Source organism: Chlorocebus sabaeus, chromosome 15, assembly GCF_047675955.1.
Source record: "Chlorocebus sabaeus isolate Y175 chromosome 15, mChlSab1.0.hap1, whole genome shotgun sequence".
Classification (NCBI taxonomy): domain Eukaryota; kingdom Metazoa; phylum Chordata; class Mammalia; order Primates; family Cercopithecidae; genus Chlorocebus; species Chlorocebus sabaeus.
In genome coordinates this window covers 5,411,593-5,437,716 of record NC_132918.1, presented here as the reverse complement: position 1 = coordinate 5,437,716, position 26,124 = coordinate 5,411,593, and the positions used below count along the sequence as shown (strand labels likewise).

At 51.3% G+C, this 26,124-nt stretch overlaps 1 protein-coding gene across 1 annotated transcript; it reads left to right on the top strand.

Annotated features, from left to right (window-relative positions):
• Positions 1-8,017: 8,017 nt before the first annotated feature.
• Positions 8,018-25,732, top strand: DVL3 (dishevelled segment polarity protein 3). Its single transcript, XM_007971932.3, has 16 exons — positions 8,018-8,441; positions 15,785-15,854; positions 16,394-16,515; positions 16,619-16,728; positions 16,923-17,058; positions 17,236-17,329; positions 17,545-17,614; positions 18,252-18,391; positions 18,572-18,648; positions 18,731-18,798; positions 18,951-19,100; positions 19,704-19,835; positions 20,022-20,189; positions 22,101-22,316; positions 22,414-22,824; positions 23,671-25,732. The coding sequence occupies exons 1-16, from the start codon at positions 8,281-8,283 to the stop codon at positions 23,700-23,702; spliced, it is 2,157 nt and encodes a 718-aa protein (XP_007970123.1). The 5' UTR covers positions 8,018-8,280; the 3' UTR covers positions 23,703-25,732.
• The last annotated feature ends 392 nt before the right edge of the window (positions 25,733-26,124 follow it).

Below are 26,124 nucleotides of genomic sequence, written 5' to 3'. Positions count from 1 at the left end.
CTAATGTGACTGTTGTAACAAGCGATGCTCTGCCCCTCATCCCTACTGCCCCAGACATTACAGATCAAATGGTTGCCTTTATTCATTTTAGTTGGGTAGAAAGACATAAACTGTCCCAGGCGCGGTGGCTCACGCCCGTAATCCCAGCACTTTGGGAGGCCGAGGTGGGCAGATCAGCTGAGGTCAGGAGTTTGGGACAAGCCTGGCCAACATGGTGAAACTCCGTTGCTACTAAAAATACAAAAATTAGCCGGGTATGGTGGCGGGCACCTATAATCCCAGCTACTCGGAAGGCTGAGGCAGGAGAATCACTTGAACCCAGGAGGCGGCAGTTGCGGTGAGCCGAGATCGCACCATTGCACTCCAGCCTGGGCGATGAGTGAAACTCCGTCTCAAAAAAAAGATATAAACTGAGGACATGGTGACTGATGTCTTGGAAGTATGAAGGCATTACTGGAAAAGGAAAAGACAGGCTGGCCAGGGTTTGGCTTAATTTACTTTTCTAGTAAATCTCAGTTTCTGTCTCGTCAGGTACAGGATCTAGTATCTAGTATGAAGATTCTGGCATTATGGCATGGACCTAGTACAGTGAGACACAAGTAACTTACAAGGCATCCCTGATCTGTACTGAATGTATAGCAGAAATCAAAAGTAGTCTACGGAGCTTTTTCAGAAAGAGAGATTACTTCCAGTTAGGGTGATTAGGGAAGGCCTTACAGAAATTTGATGCTGGAGTGGCCTAAAAAATAGGTTAGAAGGATGCATTAAAAGCAAAACAAAAACTTTCCAGTTAAATATGGAAAATTAAACATATTAGCTTTTATGTCCCCTCCAAAAACTCTATTGAAAACCAGTAAAGGAATTATTTTAAAAAGGCATGTGACCTGGCCAGTCTCAGTGGCTCACACCTGTAATCCCAGCACTTTGGAGGCCGAGGCGGGTGAATCACCTGAGGGCAGGAGTTCAAGACTACCCTGGCCAACATAGTAAACCCCTATTAAAAATAAAAAAAATAAAAAAAATTTTAAAAAAGGCGCAGTGACTCGCACCTGTAATCCCAGCACTTTGGGAGGCGAAGGTGGGTGGATCCCCTGAGGTCAGGAGTTCGAGACCAGGCTGGCCAACATGATGAAACCCCATCTCTACTAAAAATACAAAAATTAGCTGGGCATGGTGGCAGGCGCCTGTAATCCCAGCTACTCAGGAGGCTGAGGCAGGACAATCACTTGAACCTGGGAGGTGGAGGTTGCAGTGAGCCGAGATCACACCACTGCACTCCAGCCTGGGGGACAAGAGTGAGACTTCATCTCAAACAAACAAACAAACAAACAAATTAGCTGGGCATGGCAGTGGGCGCCTGTAATCCCAGCTATTCGGGAGACTGAGGCAGGAGAATCACTTGAACCTGGGAGGCAGAGGTTGCAGTGAGCCGAGATCGGGCCATTGCACACCAGCGTGGGGGACAAGAGCGAGACTTCATCTCAAAAAAAAAAAAACGCCGGGTGCGGTGACTCAAGCCTGTAATCCCAGCACTTTGGGAGGCCAAGACGGACGAATCATAAGGTCAGGAGATCGAGACCATCCTGGCTAACCGGGTGAAACCCCGTCTCTACTAAAAAAATACAAAAAACTAGCCGGGCGAGGTGGCGGGCGCCTGTAGTCCCAGCTACTCGGGAGGCTGAGGCAGGAGAATGGCGTAAACCTGGGAGGCGGAGCTTGCAGTGAGCTGAGATCCGGCCACTGCACTCCAGCCTGGGTGACAGAGCAAGACTCCATCTCAAAAAAAAAAAAAATTAACCAGGCATGGTGGCGGGTGCCTGTAATCCCAGCTACTCAGGAGACTGAGGCAGGAGAATTGCTTGAACCCAGGAGGCAGAGGTTGCAGTGAGCTGACATCGTGCCATTGCACCCCAACCTGGGTGACAAGAGTGAAACTCTGTCTCAAAAATACATATAATAAAGCCATGTGACCCAGTGATAAGGAAAATAGGAGGCGACAATGAATGAGAGATGCCAACATTTTGGAAGATGAAAAACAGAAGAGTCGACAATGACTTAACAGAGTAGAATGAATTGGGTTCTACCTACTGAGGGAGTTAGTGGCGAGAAGTAAGCCAATGTGCCCTTCTGAACCCAGAAAAGGTTCAGCACCTCAAAGGAGGGTATGGACGATGCTGAGAACTAGGGGTGGGGTGGAAGGAGATTACTCGATGATCTGTATAAGAAAAAGCCCCGCCAAGTCCCAACCTCATCTGATCCAGCTGAGTGATTATGCCTACTTCTCCCCTGCATAAAATGGGAGATTCCATCTCTGGAGAAATGGTAGGAAGGAAGTTAGCAGATAGACTTAAGGTTTCCTAAGCCCAAAGGTCACAAGTTTCCAGACCAATTATCCATGAGTGCCCAGCATAATGAATGAAAAAGCCCATGAAATTTCAGAATGTCCAGGGGAACTTAAACTATCAGAGCCTCTGCATTCAGCAGCAGGCATAGTGGGGATAGAGGTGAGGTATGAGATCGAAAATAGAGAACTAAGTGAAAATACATGAGCGGTGAGACTCAACATCAGCACACACTGACAGAACCTCCGGTATAAAAAGAAACAACTGCAGAAAAAAAAAAAATGCCTATGCATACTGACATTTTTGGTTTCTTCAACAACAAATAAAGTCAACTTTCCCCCCACATGATCACCCTACAATGAAGCCTGTTCGTTAATAACCCTTGTAAATAGACTGAGCTTCCAATCCACTTTTTGGTATCTCACTGTTAAATGTGAATAGACAGCTAAAGACCATTAAACATCTGAGTAACCTTCCAATATGAAAGACCAAAACAAATAAATAGAAAATTGAAACCAAGGAAACAATGACAAAGTAGGGAGCTTTCTGAAAACTTCATAGGGAAAAAGCTACAATAACTATTCTCAAAACTCAAAGAAAAGATATTGTGTCCATAAAGTACTTTAAAAAGGAAGAATTGGAGAAGAAAGAGTTCTTAGAAATTAAAAATAAGCAAACTAATTCCTTCTCTTGAGAATTGGAGGATTAGAGGATCAAATAGGAGCGTAACGTTTCACTGTATTTCCATTCTTACATACTTCTTGAATCTTGAATCATGAATATTTTATCTATCTAAAAAAAAAAGTAGTAAAGGATCAATCCATAAGGCCCAAAATCATCTACTGGGCTGCAGAAAGAGAATAGGAAAAATCACTGGACATGGTGGCTCATGCCTGTAATCCCAGCCTTTTGGGAGGCCACAGCAGGTGGATTGCTTGATGCCAGGAATTTGAGACTGACTGGGCAACATAGCAAGATCCCATCTTGACAAAAAATTTTAAATTATCAGCCAAGGGTGGTGGTGTGCGCCTGTAGTCCCAGCTACTCGGGAGGCTGAGGTGGGAGGATCACTTGTGTCCAGTTCAAGGCTGCAGTGAGCTATGATCACACCACTGCACTCCAGCCAGGGTGACAGAGCAAGACCCTGCCAAAAAAAAAAAAAAAAAAAAAGGCTGGGTGCGATGTGACTCACACCTGTAATCCCAGCACTTTGGGAGGCCGAGGCGGGCAGATAACTTGAGCCCAGGAGTTCAAGACCAGACTGGCCAATGTGGTGAAACCCTGTGTCTATTAAAAATACAAAATTAGGGGCCAGGCACGGTGGCTCACGCCTATAATCCCAGCACTTTGGGAGGCCAAGGCGGGAGGATCACAAGGTCAGGAGATCGAGACCATCTTGGCTAACACGGTGAAACCCCATCTCTACTAAAAATACAAAAATTAGCCAGGCATGGTGGCGTGTGCCTGTAGTCCCAGTTACTCGGGAGGCTGAAGCAGGAGAATGGTGTGAACCCGGGAGGCAGAGCTTTCAGTGAGCCAAGATCACACTACTGCACTCCAGCCTGGGCAACAGTGCAAGACTCCATCTCAAAAAAAAATAAAATAAAATAAATAAAATTAGGACTGGGCGCAGTGGCTCATACCTGTAATCCCAGCACTTTGGGAGGCTGAGGCAAGCAGATCACTTGAGGTCAGGAGTTTGAGACCATCCTGGTCAACATGGTGGAACCCTGTCTCTACTAAAAATACAAAATGTTAGCTAGGCATGGTGGCGCATGCCTGTAATCCCAGCTACTCAGAAGGCTGAGGCAGGAGAATCGCCTGAGCCCAGGAGGCAGAGGTTGCAGTGAGCCAAGATAGCTCCACTGCACTCCAGCCTGGGTGACAGAGTGAGACTCCTCCTCAAAAAAAAAAAAAAAAAAATTAGCCACGTGTGGTGGTATGCACCTGTAATCCCAGCTATTCAGGAGGCTGAGGCACGAGAATCACTTGAACCTGGGAAGTGGAGATTGCAATGAGCTGAGACCATACCACTGCACTCCAGCCTGAGTGACAAAGTGAGACTCTGTCTCAAAAACAAGAACATTTTAATTACCATTTTTCCGTTTTTTGTTTTTTTTTTTTTTTTTGATTGAGTTTTCCTCTGTTGCCCAGGCTGGAGTGCAGTGGTAAAGTCCTGGCTCACTGCAACCTCTGCCTCCTGGGTTCAAGTGATTCTCCTGCCTCAGCCTCCCAAGTAGCTGGGATTACAGGCACATATATGCCCCCACACCTGGCTAATTTCTGTATTTTTAGTAGAGACGGGGTTTCACCACATTGGCCAGACTGGTCTCGAACTCCTGACCTCAAGTGATCCACCCAGCTCGGCTTCCCAAAGTGCTGGGATTACAGGCATGAGCTACACGCCCAGCCATTTTTTTTCCTCCCCCTAGTAGAAACAAGGTCTTGCTATGTTGCCCAGACTGGTCTCAAACACCTGGGCTCAAGCAATCATCCCACCTCAGCCTCCCAAAGTGTTGGGATTACAGGCATGGGCCTGTTCTTAATTCAAGAATTGATTGTTGGCTGGGTACAGTGGTTCACACCTACAATCCCAGCACTTCGATAGGATCGCTTGAGCCAAGGAGTTCGAGGCTGCAGTGAGCCATGATTACCCCACTATACTCCAACCTGAGAAACAGAGCAAGGCCCCGTCTCAATAAACAAATAAATAAAACAAAGGAGTAAAGTATCCAAGAAACGGGTCCAACACAGAGACAGGTAAAGGGAATTTTAAGGATACAGATGCAGAGAAGTCCCAGGATGATAGTTGTGCACAGGCTGAGATAGCCAGCGGTGCTGACCAGAGCAAAATAATGGAAGGTTCTACCAAGCACTTTGAGAGGCCAAGGCGGGTGGATAACCTGAGGTCAGGAGTTCCAGATCAGCCTGGCTAACATGGTGAAATCCTGTCTCTACTAAAAATACAAAATTAGCCGGGCATGATGGCGGGCGCCCGTAATCCCAGCTACTTGGGAGGCTGAGGCAGGAGAATCACTTGAACCCGGGAGGCGGAGGTTGCAATGAGCCAGGATCTTGCCATTGCACTCCAGCCTGGGCGACAGAGTGAGACTCCATCTTAAAAAAAAGAAAAAAAGAATGGAAGGCTTCAGGGAAAAATGGAACTGATGGATTATCTAATAGCTTTGATTGAGTGAACAAAGTGTGTATTGAGAAACTATTAGATTACATAGGAAAAATTAATGATAGGTATAATATATTAAAACAAATGAAAAAACAAGGCAATGATTAAAGTCAGAGGAAACAAAAAAGTTGTAAAGGAAACAATTATAAAACACACATGAGGCTGGGGCGGTGGCTCACACCTGTAATCCCAGCACTTTGGGAGGCAGAGGCGGGTGGATCACGAGGTCAAGAGATTGAGACCATCCTGGCCAACATGGTAAAACCCCATCACTACTAAAAATACAAAAATTAGTTGGGCAGGTGTGGTGGCATGTGCCTGTAATCCCAGCTACTCCGAGACTGAGGCAGAAGAATCGCTTGAGCCCGGGAGGTGGAGGTTGCAGTGAGCCGAGACTGCGTCACTACACTCTAGCCTGGCGACCAAGTGAGACTCCATCAATAAAACAAAAACAAAACAAAACACAATTTAAAAACCCCACATGACTTAGCAGTGAACATTTGCTCATAGTCAAAATAAGGTCAATACTAAGTACTATATTAACTTAGCCAAAAAGTGTGCTTTCACTATTTTAAGAGGGAAAGGGAAGGTAGAAGAGAGATAATCATCAATCAAATTTGGAAATCAATAAGCAATGTCTAAAATGCATAAATCAAGAACAAGTATTATGAGCTAAAGTACTGAGAGTGGTAGGGAAATAGGACAAAGAACTGCTGTTGTTTTTTGTTTTTATTTTTTTCTCACCACTATACCAGGGAGGAGGATTGCTGTGTTGTTAAAAAGCTTTTTAAGGGCTGGGCGCAGTGGTTCGTGCCTGTAATCCCAGCACTCTGGGAGGCCGAAGGGGGTGGATCACGAGATCGGGAGATCAAGACCATCCTGGCTAACATGGTGAAACCCCGTCTCTACTACAAATATAAAAAATTAGCCAGGCGTGGTGGCGGGCGCCTGTAGTCCCAGCTACTCCGGAGGCTGAGGCAGGAGAATGGCGTAAACCCGGGAGGCGGAGCTTGCAGTGAGCTGAGATCCGGCCACTGCAGTCCAGCCCGGGCTACAGAGCAAGACTCCGTCTCAAAAAAAAAAAAAAAAAAAAAAAAAGAGAAGGGGCTTCACCATGTTGGCCAGGATAGTCTCAATCTCTTGACCCCATGATCCGCCCACCTCAGCCTCTCAAAGTGCTGGGATTACAGGCATGAGCCACTGTGCCTGGCCTAATGTTTGTATTTTTAATAGAGATGGGGTTTATCCATGTAGGTCAGGCTGGTCCTAACTCTCGATCTCAGGCGATCCGCCCGCCTTGGCCTCCCAAAGTGCTGGAATTACAGGCATGAGCCATTGCGCCCGGCTTCCCCTGTCACTATCACATCACTTTGTTTTACCTTCTTCATAGCAGTTGTCATTCTGAAGCTATGTATTTACAAGCCTATGTGTGTCCCTCCAGCAGACAGAAGGTCCTGAGAGCAGCCTTGTCTGTCTTGCTACCGCTATATCTCATGCAATATGCCTTACACATAGTAGGCCCTCAGTATTTATTAAATGAATTAAAAGTTACGAGGTGAGGAGGTCTGTGAGGAACCGGCTATACCTAGTTCTGGTTTGAGACTTACTGTTTTAGGCGTGCATGCATCCACTTATTATTTTTTGTGTCGGGTGGGGGTGGGGGTGGGGGATGGAGTTTCACCCTTGTTGCCCAGGCTGGAGTGCAATGGCACGATCTTGGCTCACCGCAACCTCCGCAACCTCCGCCACCCGAGTTCAAGCGATTCTCCTGCCTCAGCCTCCCGAGTAGCTGGGATTACAGGCATGCGCCACCACGCCCGGCTAATTTTTTTGTATTTTTAGTAGAGACGGGGTTTCTCCATGTAGGTCAGGCTGGTCCTAACTCTCGATCTCAGGCGATCCGCCCGCCTTGGCCTCCAAAGTGCTGGGATTACCAGCATGAGCCACCGCGCCCGGGGCCCACTTAGTCTTCATTCAATCCACTTACTAAACCACTACCTTGCAACAGGACGCTAAGATTATAGGGAGGAATCAGAACTGGATGCTGTCCTGCTCTCGAGATCAGTGTAGTAGACTCATTGACAGCAGTTGTGCTTCTCAAGAAACCCTGACTGGCCATATTAAGGTCACTCTCCTCCAGGGATCCAGAGTCAGACCCACCCTCTTTCCCCATGCCATTTCTGGGGACCAAAGCAATCCCTGCCTTCCACTCCTCCCGGACTGCAGAGCAGTCACCGATCCCACTTCGGTCCGGAGTCAGGGCCTTCAGGGGTCCTGGAACGCCGCCATCCCCGTGAATCTCCCATTCCGTTTCTAGGGACCCGGGACCGGAGCGCCGCGGCCCAGCCAGTGGGCGGGACGTCAGTGGGGTCGGGTGGAAGCTCAGCGATCTGCCGCGAGGCCGGCGTCTCTCCGCTCTCCGCGGCGGCCGGGGGCGGGGCGCGCCGGGGCGGGGCCGCGCCGGGCCGGAGGAGGGGAGCGGGGGACGCAGCCCTGGGCCGGGAGGGCCGCGGCCACCGGAAGAGTCGCGGTCTCCAGTCCAGTCAGGAGAGTGAGGAGCGGAAGCGGCGGCCGCGGCGGCGGCGGGCGGCGCTGGGACCCGGGAGCGGCCGGAGAACAAGGGAGCTGACGCCGCGGGCAGCCGCGGAGCTGGGTTGAGCCGCTGGGCCGCGCCGCGCGCCGCCGCCGTCTGGGAGGCTCGGCCCGGCCGCCCGAGCAGGCCGCGCGCGGGCCGTCGGGCCCGAGGCCGGAGCCATGGGCGAGACCAAGATCATCTACCACTTGGACGGGCAGGAGACGCCGTACCTTGTGAAGCTACCCCTGCCCGCCGAGCGCGTCACGTTGGCGGACTTTAAGGGCGTTTTGCAGCGACCCAGCTATAAGTTCTTCTTCAAGTCTATGGACGACGATTTCGGGTGAGGATGGCCCCCGCCCCGCCTCCGGGTGCCCCGGCCGCTCCGGCTTCTAAGGGAGGACGCGGTCCGTTTCGACTTCCCTCGCCACACCAGCTCCTAGCCCCGCTCTGACTTCTAGGGGCGACTCGGCCCATTTGGGCTCCTTTGGTTCCAGCCCCTCTGGCAACTCCCGTTCACCTCTGAAGGGGGGACCTTGGCCTCCCTTGTTTAAGGGGACGTCCAACTCCCCACGAGCAGAGTTCCTGCCGGTGCGGTCGCCTTACCTCGTCAGAGACCAGTGGCCCACAGAGACAGACACACACCCCCTCCACCTAGTTTCAGAGCCCGAGTCCCCCATCCTCCTCCTGCCGAGGAGCCAGAGCCACCTTTTTCCGCACAGACTTGCGTTGTGTGACCCTCGTTCTTCGCCCCCTTCATCTTTTCAGCAGCACAGCTCCCAGCCATATTTGGAGTATGCTGCATCTGAGGGCTCTGCTGGGACTTTGAGCCGGGGGAGGGGTGTCGGGGGTGCTCGGGCGCCTGGCCGTGAGCGGGGTCTGCAGGTCTGATGTTTATCTAGCTGCCTCCCCTCTCCTTTGTGGGCCGCTGGGGGTGTTGTCACCGGAACAGAGAGCCTGACCCCTCAGTAGGCGTCCTCACTGACCCAGGTGCTGATCTTTCCTCCAATTTGGGTCTTTTTCCTCCAGATGGTGGCCAGTGGGGAGATGTTGGGCAGGGCCTGGGGCCTGGGTGGGAGGGCCAGGAAGAGTTTCTTGGTGTTCTCCATCTTCCCCTGGCTGGTGGGGTCTTCCCTTCCACCCCGCTGCAGAGATCCGGACAGGCAGAGTTTGGAAGCACTTTCCCTTTAAGAGGGGATGGAATGTTGGAGCCGGAAGGTTCTGAAGCAGCTGGCCTGGGAAGGGGGGGCCTGGCTGATCCCCTCGAACCCCCCCAACTCCCAGGAGACTGGGGGAGGGGAAGGCGCCCCACACTTGCCTGCCGCCTCATTAACTGGGCGCTGGGCCTGGAGGCGGTGGGGAAGGCCCCTCCAGGCCTGAAGGCTGCCTCTCCAGCCCTAGCCTGAGGCCTGCACTGCTTTTTGGAGCTGAGGCCCTACAGCCAAGAGGAGTCTTTCTCCTCCCCAGTGTTCAGTTGTCGGGCTTCTCTCCCAAGCCCCTGGCCCACCTAGCACTAGGAAGCAAGCACCTTCTGTCTAATGCCTGGCATGTTTTGCTGTCACCTGAAACTCAGGGTTGGATGAGCCCGTGAAATCATGTGTGTGAGAGTGCTTTGTACAGTGGGCAGTGCTCTGTAGACTCTTTAAGTATTCTTGTTTCTGTTGTTGTTCCTGCCCTGGGGTGGGGTGCTCCTGCTGTGATAATGATTGTCTGCCTTCAGCCCAGAGACAGACACCTCTGATTGGAAGATTCTGAGGAGGGATGGATCTGGAAGGGGTCTGTGTGAGCGGGTGGATGCTTTGGCCTGGCAAGAGAAGAATAGGGTTAGAAGGGATCAAGCTACTGCCCCCACACAAGGAAAAGGGGAAGATCAACCAGAGTCCAGTGCCCTGGGGCCACCTCAGATCCAGATGCCTTGAGGGACTAGGATAGGCTGTCTCTCCACCCCCCACTTATCTCTAGACCCACTAGGCCTGGCCCCTGCCTCCTAAGCCTGGACAACTCTGGGCTGCTCTCCCAATCCCAAGGCTGCTGTTGAGCCAGGCCTAACTGCAGTTATAAGAGGGCCCCCATTACGAGCAGTCACTGTTTACTTAATATTTTTCTTTAAATCCATTGTCAGTCCACTCATTCTTTTTCTTAGCTTGAACCAAGCAATAATATGAAACCATACATCTGACTTTTCTGTTTATATTTCTTTCTAAAATATATTTAACATAAATATTTAACGATTGAACTAAGCAACGGTAATCTGTGTGCCACCTGAAGCCATCTTGCAAACATCAGTGGTACTTGAACCAAAATCAGAGTTGGACCATTTTAGTAGGGTTGAAAACAGTATTAAAAATGAAGTGGAGGAGACACATTTTGTTTGTATCCCCAGAAGGATAAATGAGCAGGGGACCTGAGAGGGCTGTCTTGTCACAGAGGACTAATAGCTGAAGAGCATATATATATATTTCATTTATTTAACACACACCTTTTATGCTTAGTGTGCCAGGGACTAATCCAAATGCTTTTCAAATCTTCACTCATTTAATCTTCAAAACAGCCTTATGAAATACATAGCATAATAGTATCACTGGCGGAGGCCAGTGACCCTAACTGACAGAAGGGAAGATGGGTCAGAGGAGGAAGGCTGCTATCTCTCCAGTTTCTTCACTCCTGGCTCAGCCTTGGAGGTTCTGGTTGTGAGGCCTGAGGACCCCTCAAGTCCCATCTGGTCTCCAAAAGCATTTGTCAAGCTCAGGGTAGGCCCAGCCATCTTTTTAAATTTTTTTTCTTTTCTTTCTTTTTTTTTGAGGGTTTTCTCTCTTGTCACCCAGGCTGGAGTGCAGTGGTGTGATCTCGGCTCACTGAAACCTTTGCCTCCCAGGTTCAAATGATTCTTCTGCCTCAGCCTCCCAAGTAGCTGGGATTACAGGCATGTGCCACCATGCCCAGCTAATTTTTGTATTTTTAGTAAAGATGGGGTTTTGCCATGTTGGCCAGGCTGGTCTCGAACTCCTGACCTCAAGCAATCCACCCACCTCAGCCTCCCAAAGTGCTGGGATTACAAGTGTGAGCCACTGCACACAGCCTGTCATCTTAAGTTATTTGAGAAATGGAGGAAAGATAAACATTTTCAGCATTGAGGGCATGGTGGATGGTTCATGGAAGTAAAGTACCTACTGCTAGTCTGGCCTTGAGCTGTGAGAGGGGGCAGCATGGCAACCAGGTCATTAACTGTGTGGCTCCCTGCTGCATGTCATACACTGTCCTCCCTCTGGGCCTTCCACCTATAGCACTCTTCTTCCCCTGTCTCCTCCAGATTCAAATTCTCCTGCCCTCTGGGTTGAGCTTTTCCGTGAGAACTGTCAACTGTCATGGCACTCTTATCTCTTATTTTATCCCTTTTTTTTTTTTTTTTTTTTGTTGTTGTTGTTGTTGAGATGGAGCCTGGCTTTGTCATGCAGGCTGCAGTACAGTGGTGTGACCTTGGCTCACTGCAACCTCTGCCTCCCAGGTTCAAACGATTCTCCTGCTTCAGCCTCACAAATAGCTGGGACTACTAGTGTGTGCCATGACACTTGGCTAATTTTTGTATTTTAAATAGAGATGGGGTTTTGCTACGTTAGCCAGGCTGGTCACGAACTCTTGACCTCAAGTGATCCGCCCACCTTGGCCTCCCAAAGTGCTGGGTTTACAGGCATGGGCCACCGAGCCTGGCTTATTTTATCTTTATATCCTGACACCTGTGTGGCACTGAGCAGATGTCTATCCAGTGAACACATGTGCTGCTCCTATGGCTCCAACCACTTCCTGGATTGTAGTATATTTCCGTGAACTGTCCACTGGACCAAGTCTCTCCAAGAACAAGGCAAGCTCTGGGTCTGATGTTTCATGAGATCCCTACGATAGCAAGCTCAGGACCTAAAACCCACTGGGCCCTCAGCCAAAGCATTTTATTTTATTTTATTTTATCTTATTTTATTTTATTTTTTGAGAGAGAGTCTTGCTCTGTCGCCCAGGCTGGAGTGCAGTGGCGCGATCTCAGCTCACTGCAAGCTCCGCCTCCCGGGTTCACGCCATTCTCCTGCCTCAGCCTCCTGAGTAGCTGGGACCACAGGCGCCTGCCACCGTGCCCGGCTAATTTTTTGTGTGTGTTTTTAGTAGAGACGGGGTTTCACCATGTTAGCGAGGATGGTCTCTATCTCCTGACTCGTGATCTGCTCATCTTGGCCTCCCAAAGTGCTGGGATTACAGGGCTGAGACACCGTGCCCAGCCAGCCAAAGCATTTTACTTGGATGAACAATGAATGATAAACAGATTTATTTGCTCTGCCCTTAAAAATGTATACGTAATTAGAAATAGTGTGTGGATCCTGCTAAAGATTGACAATATAACTAGCTTTTATTGTATGCCTGAATCATGCCAGGCATTTAAGGATCCCATTTGCCAGGATGAGACAAAGGCTTGGAGAAATTAAGAAACTTCTGTAAGATAAGAGGGCCAATAAGTGGTAGAATTGGAATTTGGGCCCTTATTTATTTGACTCCATTTGGGGTGTAAGTGTGTGTGTGTAAGTGCTATGTAACCCCCAGCCATTCAGCTCCATGGTGGGAGAGTGAGGCCTATCTGAGGTTCCCCAAAGCTGCCGAAGATCAGCTGATTGTTTTGAGTCAGCAGAGCCTTGGTGGCCTGTCGATGACCCCCAGAAAGAGAGGAAATATGTAGTGTGGAGCTGTGTGGTGGGGCCTGCCAGGGGACCCGGGAGGTAGGGACTCAGCAGCAATTTTCCCACCCACAAGCAGACCCTTTCCAAAGCAGGCTGTGCCATGTGGTCCACATATTCCCTTTTCCTTTGAGCCCTGTGGGGCTGCCAACTTGTAGTATCCTGTGGCCAGCCTGACTGGTGGGTCTGAGCTACTTCTCTGTCCCTTCTTTCTAGCCTATGCTTTCTACACTTTCTGCCATGGTGGGCCTAAGTAGGATGATTTGGGCTCCTTTCCGAGGGTCACTGTGGTGTTGGGAATGATGGAGGAGCTAGAGCTGGATGGGAGTTGGGAGGGCAGGCTTGGCCTGTGAACTTGGCTGTGAGTCCAAAAATGTGAGCATCACAAGGAGCCAAGCACATTCCCGGCTCTGGGCAGAAACTGCTCTAAGAACAACGGGGGCTGGGCGCGGTGGCTCATGCCTGTAATCACAGCACTTGGGGAGGCCGAGGTGAGTGGATCACCTGAGGTCAGGAGTTCAAGACCACCCTGGCCAACATGATGAAACCCTGTCTCTACTAAAAATGCAAAAATTAGTCGGGTGTGGTGGCGAGTGCCTGTAATCCTAGCTACTCAGGAGGCTGAGGCAGGAGAATCACTTGAACCCGGGAGGTGGAGGTTGCAATGGGCTGAGATTGTGCCACTGGACTCCAGTCTGGGTGACAGAGTGAGACTCCGTCTCAAACAAACAAACAAAAAACAAAGAACAAGTGGGGACTGAACTTCCCAACCTCCTCCTTGCTGTCTTCCCTCTCTGCTCAGAGCTCCCGGCATGTGTCATCTGACCCCTGGTTATGTCTACCCATCTCTGTACTCCTGGCATATTTGACAGTCTGAGGGTCCTCAAACTTTCCCACTCCCCTTCCCAGCCCCAACTGTAGTTACTGCCTGACTTCTTGCCTCACCACATTCCCCAGGCCACACTACATGCCCCATGACCACATTCCACACCCTTCATGCCTCACATCATTGTCCTCCAGCACGCACTCGCCACACAGACCCACATTACCTCTGTTATTATACAGGAAAGAATGTGAAATACAGTGGAAAGAGTATGGATTTTGGAGTCAGACAAGCCTGGGGTGAAATTCCAGCTCTGACATCTACTAGTCCTGTGACCTTGGACAAGTTACCGAATGTATCTCAGTTTCCTTATTCATGAAATGAAGATCATATTGTCTGCCCACTGAGGCTGATGTGAAGATTATAGGTTCTAACTATAGGAAGATAAGGTGGTGTAATAGGTAAGAATGCAGACGTTAGAGTCAGGCTGACCAGGATTCAAATTCCAGCATGAGTTTTGGAGAATTACTGAACCTATTAAGCCTAGTTTCCCCAGTGTACCTGCATTATAGCATTGTTGTAGTAAATGAAATTATATAAGTAAAGTGTTTAGCATAGTGCTTGGCCCATAATACTCATTTATGCTCAATAAATGACAGCAAATTTTTTTTTTTTTTTTTTGAGATAGGGTCTTGCTCTGTCGCCCAGGCTGGAGTGCAGTGGCGCAATCATAGCTCACTGCAGCCTCGAACTCCTAGGCTGAAGCGATCGTCCCACGTCAGCCTTCCAAGTAGCTGGGACCACAGGCACACACCACCATGCTTGGCTAATTTTTGTATTTATTTTGTTTTGTAGAGACGGTGCCTCGCTATGTTGACCAGGCAGGTCTCAAAACTCCTGGCCTCAAGCGCTCCTCCTGCCTCAGCCTCCCAAAGTGCTGAGATTACCAGCGTGAGAAAGAGCAATTGTTACTGTTAATTATCATAATGGCATGTGGAAAATGTTCAGTAAATGCCTTCTTCCTTTCTCTTTTCTTTTTCTTTTTTTTTTTCTTGTTCTGAGACGGAGTCTCACTCTGTTGCCCAGGCTGGAACACAGTGGCGCAATCTCAGCTCACTGCAGCCTCCACCTGCCAGGTTCAAGCGATTCACCTGCCTTACCTCCCGAGTAGCTGGGATTACAGGTGCACACCACCACGCCCAGCTAATTTTTGTATTTTTAGTAGAGATGGGGTTTTGCCAAGTTGGCCAGGCTGGTCTCAAACTCCTCACTTAAGGGTGATCCGCCCGCCTCGGCCTCTCAAAGTGCTAGTATTACCGGCATGAGCTATCACGCCCGGCCTCCCCTTATCTTTTCTTTTCTTTTTTTTTTTTTTTTTTTTTTTTGAGATGGAGCCTCACTCTGTTGCCCAGGCTGGAGTGCAGTGGCGGGATCTCGGCTCACTGCAAGCTCCGCCTCCCGGGTTTACGCCATTCTCCTGCCTCAGCCTCCCAAGTAGCTGGGACTACTCAGCCTCCCGAGTAGCCTGCCACCTCACCCGGCTAGTTTTTTGTATTTTTTAGTAGAGACGGGGTTTCACCGTGTTAGCCAGGATGGTCTCGATCTCCTGACCTCGTGATCTGCCCGTCTCAGCCTCCCAAAGTGCTGGGATTAAAGGCTTGAGCCACCGCGCCCGGCTTCCCCTTCTCTTTTCTAATTTTCTTAAATTCTTTGTCCACACCTCCCACAACAATGTTAGGATTCCCACTTAAGAAAGGAAGGACAGTTATAATTGTATGCTTTTTTCCAGTTAGGGGTCAGAGGAAAAGAGAAAGTCTAGCCCAGGAGAGTCATGCTGGGGATGGGTAGAGCACTCTGGAGATTTTAGGGCGTGGCATGGGGGACAGTGATGTGCCAGTTGTCATTTGCAATCACCTGATGACTGAGAGGATGCCCCAGGAAGGCATCTGGCCTAGGCAGGGCTGGTATCTTCCTGGTGGCGCTAAAGAGCTGTTCCTGGGTCTCCCCAACCTTTGCTTTCATTTGAACAGTCTTGTGCTGGTGGTTTGATTCCCAGTTTAGGATAGAGGAGCACCTGAGAGTTGGGATTTGAGGATCCTCCATTTCCATCCTAGAAGGTTCTCTGTGACCATCCCCTTTTCTCTGCAGAGTGGTGAAGGAGGAGATCTCGGATGACAATGCCAAGCTACCATGCTTCAATGGCCGGGTGGTGTCCTGGGTAAGGAGCCCTCAGCCTTCCATCCACCTGCATCCCTGTGCTGGGCTGGACAAGGGAAAGGCATCACTGAGATTGTAGCTGGTGGTTTTAAGCTTCAGTATCTGAATCTTTCTTTAGTTTTCTAAATGAACTGCTTCTCACCTCAGATTCTGTAACCTTGATGAAAAGTGAGAAATTGGTGGGAAGGGGGAAGAGGGAGAGATAGAAACACACAGTGGAGATAGCAACGTTTCTTATGCCTTTCAGACACTTGCCTCAGGTTTCCTTCTGCCACCTGCTCATCTCTGCCTTAGACCACTGAGCCTTGTTCTTTGTCCCCACTCCAGTTCACCACCCCATGCCTTCCAGCCACCCCATCAATAGCAGGAAGTGGCAGAGGGGCCACTGTTCATCTCAGCCATCCTTGCACAGCCCTGTCTTTTCTCCCTCAATATTTCCTGCTTCCTTCCTCTTAGGGCTTCATGCCTTGCCGGAAGCCAACAATCCCCTTCTCCTTGGTGCTCCTCTAACATACTACTCACTCGGTTTCTCCCCTTCAGCTGGTGTCAGCTGAGGGCTCACACCCGGACCCAGCCCCCTTCTGTGCTGACAACCCATCGGAGCTGCCACCACCTATGGAGCGCACGGGAGGCATCGGGGACTCCCGACCTCCGTCCTTCCAGTGAGTGTGACCTGAGGGTGGGGAGGGCAGCATCAGCTCAGCCCAGGGCTGGGGGAGGGAGCCCCCAGCCTGGCCCCTCCCCCATCAAGTCTCTTTCCTGCAGCCCTCATGCTGGTGGGGGCAGCCAGGAGAACCTGGACAATGACACAGAGACGGACTCCTTGGTGTCTGCCCAGCGAGAGCGGCCACGCCGGAGGGATGGCCCAGAGCATGGTATATCTTCCTGAACATGGACACCGTCTGTACCTCACATCCTCCCCACAGTTTCCACCCAGCTACGCACCTCCTTGCCCCACTTCCTGAGCTCAGGATGTGCCTGGCCCCGGTGCAGCCCCTGGCTTACCTCTCTCCCTCCTTCACTCCTGCACTGGGCACTGTGTAAACCCAACTGCTTCCATCCCCTGCAGCAACTCGGCTAAATGGAACTGCAAAGGGGGAGCGGCGGCGAGAACCAGGGGGTTATGATAGCTCATCCACCCTTATGAGCAGCGAGCTGGAGACCACTAGCTTCTTTGACTCAGATGAGGATGATTCCACCAGCAGGTGGGGCTTGAGTTTCATGGGGATTGTGGGGCAGGTGACCCTGGAGGAGCCCTAAACCCTGAGGATGCAGGGCCCTGGGAGGCTTATGGGCTTTGTGTTGGGGACCCAGGCCCTGCAGTGCCTCTCATGGGGGCAGGGCTGGGCCAGCCTGGTGGGGAACGACTGTGGGCCCCACAGGTTCAGCAGCTCCACAGAACAGAGCAGCGCCTCACGCCTGATGAGAAGACACAAGCGGCGGCGGCGGAAGCAGAAGGTTTCTCGGATTGAGCGGGTATGGGGTCTGGGAGGCTAGGGATGGGTAGAGGTAGATTGTAAGCCCTTCCTAGGCAGGGCCAAGGCTTGTTCTTCCTTAGATCCCATCCCCTTAGTGCAGTGTTTAGAACCTTGGGGCAGGGGGCAACACCGAGGACTCACCTTGAGGAGGATCCAGGTGGGAGTGAATTCCTGCCACCCCTGCCTGCTGCTCAGGGCCTCTGTCTATTTCAGTCCTCGTCCTTCAGCAGCATCACGGACTCCACTATGTCACTCAACATCATCACGGTCACTCTCAACATGGGTGAGTCTGAGGAAACAGCACTCTAAAGCACCTGCTATGTGCCAGACACTGGGCAGACTTGAGGAGCTCAGAGAGGCACAGAATATGTTCCCTGCCCTCAGGGAACTCTCTTTCATAAATATCAGCTGATACATAAACTGATCATTTTAGTGTCTCACCATCAGGGCTATGACAGAGATAAGCACAGAGAGTTGTGGAAGCAGAAAATGGCATCAGGGAAGGATTCTTGGAGGAAGTAATTTCTGAGTGCCCACTCCTTCACATCTCTCAGCCATTGCATCCTTGCTCTCTGATTTCTGCCCTAGGTACTCTCTTTACGAGGCAGCTGGATATAGTAAAAGGAGCCCAACTTTGGGATTTAAATCTGAGTTTGATTCCTGGCTCTGCCAGTTACTGGCTTAGGAAAGTCATCTTCTAGGTTCACTAAACCTCAGTTGCCTGCTGTGTAAAATGGGACTGAGTCCCTACCTTACAGCCAGCAAGGATTCCATGGAAGCATGTTGAGCATGCTGAGTGCAGTGCCTGATTCAGGATCAGTAAATGTCAGTTCAGTTCCTGTCCCTTTCCATTTTCTAATGGGCTGGGAATGCGGGTAGGAACCTTGCTCCCCCTTAAGGTCTTAAATTGCTCTCTATAGAAAAATATAACTTCTTGGGCATCTCCATTGTGGGCCAAAGCAACGAACGTGGTGACGGCGGCATCTACATTGGCTCTATCATGAAGGGTGGGGCCGTGGCTGCTGATGGACGCATCGAGCCAGGAGATATGCTGTTACAGGTATCAGTGCCCATCCTAGGCAGTGGTGTGGATAGAGAGCGGGGAGGTGTCCTACCATCTGCATCCTGCTCATTCAGAGGCCCTTTCTTGGTTGAGGGAAGACTCCCTGACCTACCAACTTGAGTTCCCCTTTCATCCTCCTCAACACAGCTATTTATCCCACTCCTGGTCCTTTCCCAGGTAAACGAGATCAACTTTGAGAACATGAGTAATGACGATGCAGTCCGGGTACTGCGGGAGATTGTGCACAAACCGGGGTATGGATGGAATGGGGCACTGGGCAAGGGGCTTGGTCTGGCCTGTACACATCCTGCCTTCACAGGACACCCTTGTTTTCAGGCCCATCACCCTGACTGTAGCCAAGTGCTGGGACCCAAGTCCACGTGGTTGCTTCACATTGCCCAGGAGTAAGTGGATGGGAGACTCAGTCCTAACGCTGGTGCTTACATACATGAGCACTGTCTCTCCTTTCTTCTCTCACCCAGAGCCCCCACATCTATCCTGTTGGGCCCAGCAGTGGGCAGGGTGGGTAGCCCATGACTCCTCATCCTCCCTGCAGGCGAGCCCATCCGGCCCATTGACCCTGCGGCCTGGGTCTCCCACACTGCAGCCATGACCGGCACCTTCCCTGCATACGGCATGAGCCCCTCCCTGAGCACCATCACCTCCACCAGCTCCTCCATCACCAGTTCCATCCCTGACACAGAGCGTGAGTGTCCAACCCTGTGTCCTGGGCCCAGCAGACAGGGCCAGGTGGGAGGACTGATGAGGGTCCATGTGGAGACTCTTGCTTGAGCATCAGAGAGGGCCGGAGATGGGGCTTGGCTCATTCTAGCAACCCCACACTGCAACTCCCCCACAGCGGGCACTCCAACCCTCACTAAACAGTGTTTGCTTCTGAACCTGTATGAGCACCCAGGGCGCCTCAGTTTCCTCTTATAAAATGGGACTCACGAAATAAACTACCAGGTTCCTGTGGGTTTAATGAGAGGATCTAAGTGAAGCACCACTGTGATGTGTGGTGTAAAGTAAGCATTCAGTAAACAGCAGCCATTTCGATTATCATCACATGTATATCGCACACTGTGCCAAGCACCTGCATTTATATTATTTAATCCTTTCTTCAAATAGCCTTGTAAAGTAAATATGAAAATCCCCATTTTTTATAGAAGGGGAAACTGAGAGTTCAAGAAATCAGTAATTTTCCCAGCATTGGTCCCATAATTACTAGGTGGTAGAGCTAGAATGCAAACTCTTGTTTACCAAACTCCAAAGCCCCTTTCTGCCTCACCATTCTGCCTCCCACCCCCAGGCCTAGACGACTTCCACTTGTCCATCCACAGTGACATGGCTGCCATCGTAAAAGCCATGGCCTCCCCTGAATCAGGGTTGGAGGTCCGTGACCGCATGTGGCTCAAGATTACCATCCCTAATGCTTTCATCGGTGAGAGAGCCCCATGGTGGGATGCAGGGTGGGTGGGGAGTGATGGGGCAGAGCAGGCCGGAGGGCCCGGGACTTCCCTTGGACCCTTCCTTTGAACTGGAGCCAGCCCCAGCCTCATAGCTTCTGTGAGGCCAGATGAGTCCAAGTCAGATGGGCCTCCCCATCAACTGGCAGCCTTGCCCCCAGGCTCAGATGTAGTGGACTGGCTGTACCACAATGTGGAAGGCTTCACGGACCGGAGGGAGGCCCGCAAGTATGCTAGCAACCTGCTGAAAGCTGGCTTCATCCGCCATACCGTCAACAAGATCACCTTCTCCGAGCAGTGCTACTACATCTTCGGCGACCTCTGTGGCAGTATGTGCCTCCCTCACCTTCTTGCCCTGTCTCCTGGCTGTGAGTGGGGAGGTAGCCAGGGAGGTGGCAGCAGACTCTGGGGAACCCAAATTTGGGGACAGCAGAGCCAGGGGCCCAACTCAAGGCCTGAGAGTTCTGTGGTGGAAGAAGAGTCCAATCTAACCTCTTCACCTGGCCCACATCTCCCTCTTGGGCCTGGCATTTTCTAAGTGCCTGCTCTGCCTGGTACCATGCTGACTGTTCCTAAAGCATCATCTTACTCAATCCTCACAACCTCCCAGAGGCCCAGCTCAGGAGGATACTGCCAGAACAGGCCTTTTCCTTCTCACTGGTCAAGGTCTCTGCTAGGGGTGTTGCAGGCTTAAAGGGAAGAACTGGAGGCCTAGGTAGCCCCAAGGAGCACACAGTCATTCCCTCAAAACAACAGCCTGGAGGCTCACGTCGCCACCAGCTCTCGGCAACAGCTGACACAGACCACTGCTTTCCTCCACCACCACTCCCCATGCTGGCTGCTGGCCTCTTGACAGGTTGATGGCTTGGCTGCAGGCTCCACAGGCAGCCTCAGAGCCCTATGTCCTGACTTCTCTCCTGGAAGGTTGGGCTGGCTCTCCTTAGGGCTGGAGGAATGTCTCATCTTAATAGGGCGGGTGGCCTCAAGGGCAGTCGTAGCTCTCTTGAGGCTCTGGGACCTGGTACCGATACTGTGTGAGCAGAGGGTGTCCCAGGCAGATATTCAGTTCTGGTGGCCCCTTATACTCTCTTCAAGGTAGTTCCAACAATGGTGGGAGCAGCCTTGCCCTTAAGGAATGTATAATTTCCCTGGGGGCGCCAGGGTCTGTGAGATGAGTTGTTGGAGTGAGACAGAGCTATGAAGAGCCAGGCCTGGCCGGGAACGGGGTGGAGAGCACTGGGGGAGGCACCTAAGTTGTTCTTTGCTTCTGGCCCCTTCCAACCTACTCCAGCAGCACCAGGAAAGTGTAATCAGGGCCAAGTACCTTCTATATAGGGAATCTCTGGCAGGCCCTGCACTCATTCTAGGCTTTTAGTGGGTATTTAGTTCTAGGTGAGGGGGTGGGTAAAACTTTACCTAAATTTCCCAAACTGCTCCTTGCTCCTAAAGAATGACCTCATCTGAGAAGGTAAGGAGAAACTAAGCTACTCTTAGCTTCTGTTCTGATTAGTTTAGGCTGAGCTGAAGGTAGTGTTCACTATTGTGCTTCATGAACTTCAGGTGCGACATACCTGGTGGCTGTCTGGTATTTCAGCCTTCCAAATTCTCCAACCTTGCACCAGCTGAGTGAACAGAAGAGAAAATGGCCACATAAGAGTTTTGCAGGCCGGGCTCACGCCTATAATCCCAGCCCTTTGGGAGGCCGAGGTGGGAGATCACCTGAGGTTAGGAGTTGGAGACCAGCCTGGCCAACATGGTGAAACCCTGTCTCTACTAAAAATAATAATAAAAAAATTAGCCAGGCGTGGTGGTGTGACCCTGTCAGGAGGCTAAGGCAGGAAAATCGCTTGAACCAGGGGGGAGGAGGTTGCAGTGAGCTGAAACTGCACCACTGCACTCCAGCCTTGGCTATAGAATGAGACTCCGTCTCAAAGAGTTTTGCCGCTTCTAGCCCACTGAGGCCAGCAGAGAAAGTGCAAAAGCTTGGCAAGGGCCTTAAAGGGATTGGGAGGTACAGCTTTGACTAAGAATGATGACTCGAGGCCTTCCTGAGGCGGGTCTCCCTGGAGCTGGCTCTGGTGGTGGCAAAGCGGGTCTGCAGAAGGGGCAGCTCTCTGGTCTGTGCCACCTCTCATTCTAGCCAGAAACTACCACAGTCTCTGTCATCCAGAGCCCACCTGACCTAGGCTAGGGACTTCTCTCCGGAAAGACCTAGCTCCATCCGGCCCTTCCCTCCACAGACATGGCCAACCTGTCTCTCCACGATCACGATGGCTCCAGTGGCGCCTCTGACCAGGACACACTGGCCCCTTTGCCGCACCCGGGGGCCGCCCCTTGGCCTATGGCTTTCCCGTACCAGTACCCGCCACCCCCGCACCCCTACAACCCGCACCCAGGCTTCCCGGAGCTGGGCTACAGCTACGGCGGGGGCAGCGCCAGCAGTCAGCACAGCGAAGGTAAGGTCGAGGGGCCGTGGAGGAAGGTTATAGGTGAGCCTCAGGCTTCCCCCGCCCACTCAACCTGCCCCGCGCTGGCCCTGTTTGCCTCCTACAGGCAGTCGGAGCAGTGGCTCCAACCGTAGCGGCAGCGATCGGAGGAAGGAGAAAGACCCGAAGGCCGGGGACTCCAAGTCGGGGGGCAGCGGCAGCGAATCGGACCACACGACACGCAGCAGCCTGCGGGGGCCGCGGGAGCGGGCGCCCAGCGAGCGCTCAGGCCCGGCGGCCAGCGAGCACAGCCACCGCAGCCACCATTCACTGGCCAGCAGCCTTCGCAGCCACCACACACACCCGAGCTACGGTCCTCCCGGAGTGCCCCCTCTCTACGGCCCCCCTATGCTGATGATGCCCCCGCCGCCCGCGGCCATGGGGCCCCCAGGAGCCCCTCCGGGCCGCGACCTGGCCTCAGTGCCCCCGGAACTGACCGCCAGCAGACAGTCCTTCCGCATGGCCATGGGAAACCCCAGTGAGTTCTTTGTGGATGTGATGTGAGCAGGGCCCCTCCCTCACCTCCATTCCGCTCCCACCCCAGCCGGCTGCGTTCCTCTCTCCATCCGTCCGTCTTTTTTACTTTGTCTGGTACCCGAAAGGGAAATAAACGGAACTAAATCCAGGTGCGCTAACTGCTCGCAGGGTGCTGCGAGGGTGGGGTGCACCTACCGATTGGCTCTGCAGCCCCCTAACCTGCCTCTGGCCCCAGTTCCTTTCCTCTGCCCACTAACCGCTGCATAGGACTTCTCAGGACCCTTTTTGTCCCTGGGACCAGACTTGGTGCTGCCCTTTACTCCCCTCTGCAAACCCCCTTTTGGGAGTTGACCCCAGCAATGTCCTTGGTGGCATGCTCACTCCCTCATTCTCCTTTCCCCTTTAGCTCCCTTTCACCATTAGCTCCCTTTCACCATTCATTCAGCTACATAATCCCTCTATTAACCCCACCCCATCAGGCACGTGTGCAAACCTCTTGACTTTACCCCACATTACTGACACCAAAATATATTTGCTTCATCTGCCCCTACTAACTGTCCCCTTGCCTGCTGCCTCAGCCCTGCAACCTAAAGCTGTAGTTGCCTCCAGTAGCCATCCATGCCATCCCTGCCTGTGCCCAGGATCAGAGGCCCAGAGGGCCCCCTCAGTTGCCTGAGGGGCTAGTGCCTTCCAGGGAGCATCTCTGCTCTACCCCTGCCCCATGCCTGCCCTGCGTGCTGGTTCCTTCAGACCCCTAACCCTACTAACCATCAGGCTCTTCTCACCTCCAGGCCTGAAACATTTCTTTTCTTTTTTCCTCCCCCAATTTTTCCTGGGCCTGGAGCAGCCAAGAATTTCGGGCTGTTTGACTTTCTGTGAGCCCCCAGCGAGGGGAGGCCCAACCTCCGAGGAGACCAGGAACCCTGCTTCAGCAGCCCCTCAGGGCTTCCCAAGGATGTCCAACCCCCACACCCACACGTTAACATAATGGGTCACTAGGCTTCTGGGGAGGGCCCAGCTTCACCCATGCATGAGAGACTCTCCTCCTTTCCAGAGAGAATCGAACTGTACCACATGTGGCAGCCTGCGGGGGGGGGGGGGGGGGGGGGGGTGCGAGTTGGGGAGATGCCTCTTTAGCTCTTTATCTTTCTCATGTATGCATACATGCACAGAGACGCAAGCACAGGTGCCTATGCAAGTTCACTAAAGCCTCAGGGCTGGTCCCTGCCCGAAGGGCTGGACCCTCCCAATCCTCTCCTAGGTTGTGGGGCTGGTCCCCTGACACCCTTCTCCCCATCCTGGTAGCCCTCAAACCTCGCACACATGTCCCCGGCATTTTCTCACCTGGATAAAGCCTGTAAGCTGGGTCTCAGGCTGGGCTCAGCAGAGGACTCGCCCTGCGACTGACAGACCCTTCCCACCCCCACACACAGCCTCCCCCGTTTTCACATTCACCATGGCACCCCAGAGCAAGGACACAGGAGCCCACAGGCCAGTTGAGGTTGGGCAAGGAGACTACCAGGACTTCCAGACAGAGTACCAGGTTTTATTTTTCACCTTATTCTCCCCTTTAAACAAATCATGACTTTCTCTTTAAGCCCCTGCTATAAATTCTCCTGGCTGTCCTGGGCTTCCATATTTTGGGGGCTGGGGTGTCAAAAGTGAGATGAAGTCCTTAGCTCCAGGTTTTGGGATAAACCAAGGTAGGGACATTTTGGCATTTATTTCAATTAACAGTACTTCCTTGGACGGTTGCGGTGGCTCACGTCTGTAATCCCACCACTTTGGGAAGCTGAGGCAGGTGGATCACTTGAGGTCAGGAGTTCGAGACCAGCCTGGCCAACATAGCGAAACCCCATCTCAACTAAAAATACAAAAATTAGATGGGTGTTTTGGCACCTTCCTATAATCTCAGCTACTCAGGAGGCTGAGGCACAAGAATCGCTTGAATCCAGGAAGCAAGTGGAGGTTGCAGTGAATTGAGATCGCACTCCAGCCTGGGTGACAGTGAGATTCTGTATCAAAAGCAAACAAACAAAAACAATACTTCCTGGGATTTTGGTGCACAGAGAGCTTTGTTGGAAGTGTGACTCAGTCTTGCCTGCCTTCTGGGAGCTCTAGAATTGTTCCCAACCCAGTCCGTGACTTCTAGCCACCACTAGAAGTTTCACGTACTTCTCTCTCTGACTCTGTCTTGTCCAACTCTCTTGAGAATTTCTCCACGATTGCTCATACCTGTCAGTATCAGTGCTTCCATCGTTCCGTCTTTGATTCACTTCTCTTTCCTTTCTGTTTACTCCCAAAATGGAGTCATTCATCCTGATGTCCTCAATTGCTGCTGATATGCTGGTGATTCCCAAATACATAGCTCCAACCCCAACTTCCCCCAGACTTTAGATCTGTATTGGTATTACCTACTGGACATCTCTATGGACAGTTTCATGTAGACTCAACTCATCTGCCGAACCAAGTATGTTCCTCCTGAATTCCTATCCTGGTTACCTTCATCACAATCTACACAGGCTCACCAGCTAGAAACATTTATGAGCTTATATTCCTTCTTCCCATATCTTACTCATCAGCATATCATGTTCATTTCACTCCAACAATCTGTCTTGAATGTGGCCCTCCCTCTCCCCTCTCTCTTTACTTTGATTCATTGGAGCATGGGATTTGGAGTCAGGTGGTTTTGGGTTTGAATTCCAGCTCTACTATTTTTGGTTGTGTGATAGGAGAGTTATTTAACCTCTCTTTGAGCCTCAGTTCCCTCGTATGTAAAATGATGATAATAATACCTACCTCACAGGGTTGTTGTGAGGATTTAAATTAGATATTGTACGAAAAGTGCCTAGCACAGTGCCTGGCACACAGTAGAGTAGGTGCTCAATAAATGGTAGCTATTATTATTATTATTTTATCATTATTATTATTTACTCTAAATTGGTAGCAGTTTAGGGTATTTTTGGAAGATAAAGCTTTTGCAAAGGTAGGACTGAAGCCTTGAGTGCTGGTTCAAAAATTAGAAGTGCCTGTATTCAGTCACTTAATGACTTCAGACCTTGACTATGATTTAAGAGGAGTCAGATCTTCATCCTCATTGTGGCTTCTGGCCAGAGGCTTGGAAGGACTGTAACATTTGCAACCAGATCTGCCCTTTCTCACCCTTCCTTCCTCCCATGACAGGCACAGTCCTGCCCAAAGAAGGCAGCAGTTTATCTCTGCAAGAACCAAGCAGGCCTTTAATGTTTGAGGGTTGGCTCTGTCTCTTCAGCTTGGATGTAAAGATTCTGTTTATCAAAGA

Bases quoted from the DNA above. Each gene is read 5' to 3' on its own strand.
- DVL3 (XM_007971932.3), top strand. From the start codon at position 8,281: ATGGGCGAGACCAAGATCATCTACCACTTGGACGGGCAGGAGACGCCG. The intron at 19,101-19,703 runs GTGAGTGTCCAA...TCCCACCCCCAG, and splicing joins TTCCATCCCTGACACAGAGC to GCCTAGACGACTTCCACTTG. The intron at 22,825-23,670 runs GTGAGTTCTTTG...GGCCTGGAGCAG, and splicing joins CATGGCCATGGGAAACCCCA to CCAAGAATTTCGGGCTGTTT.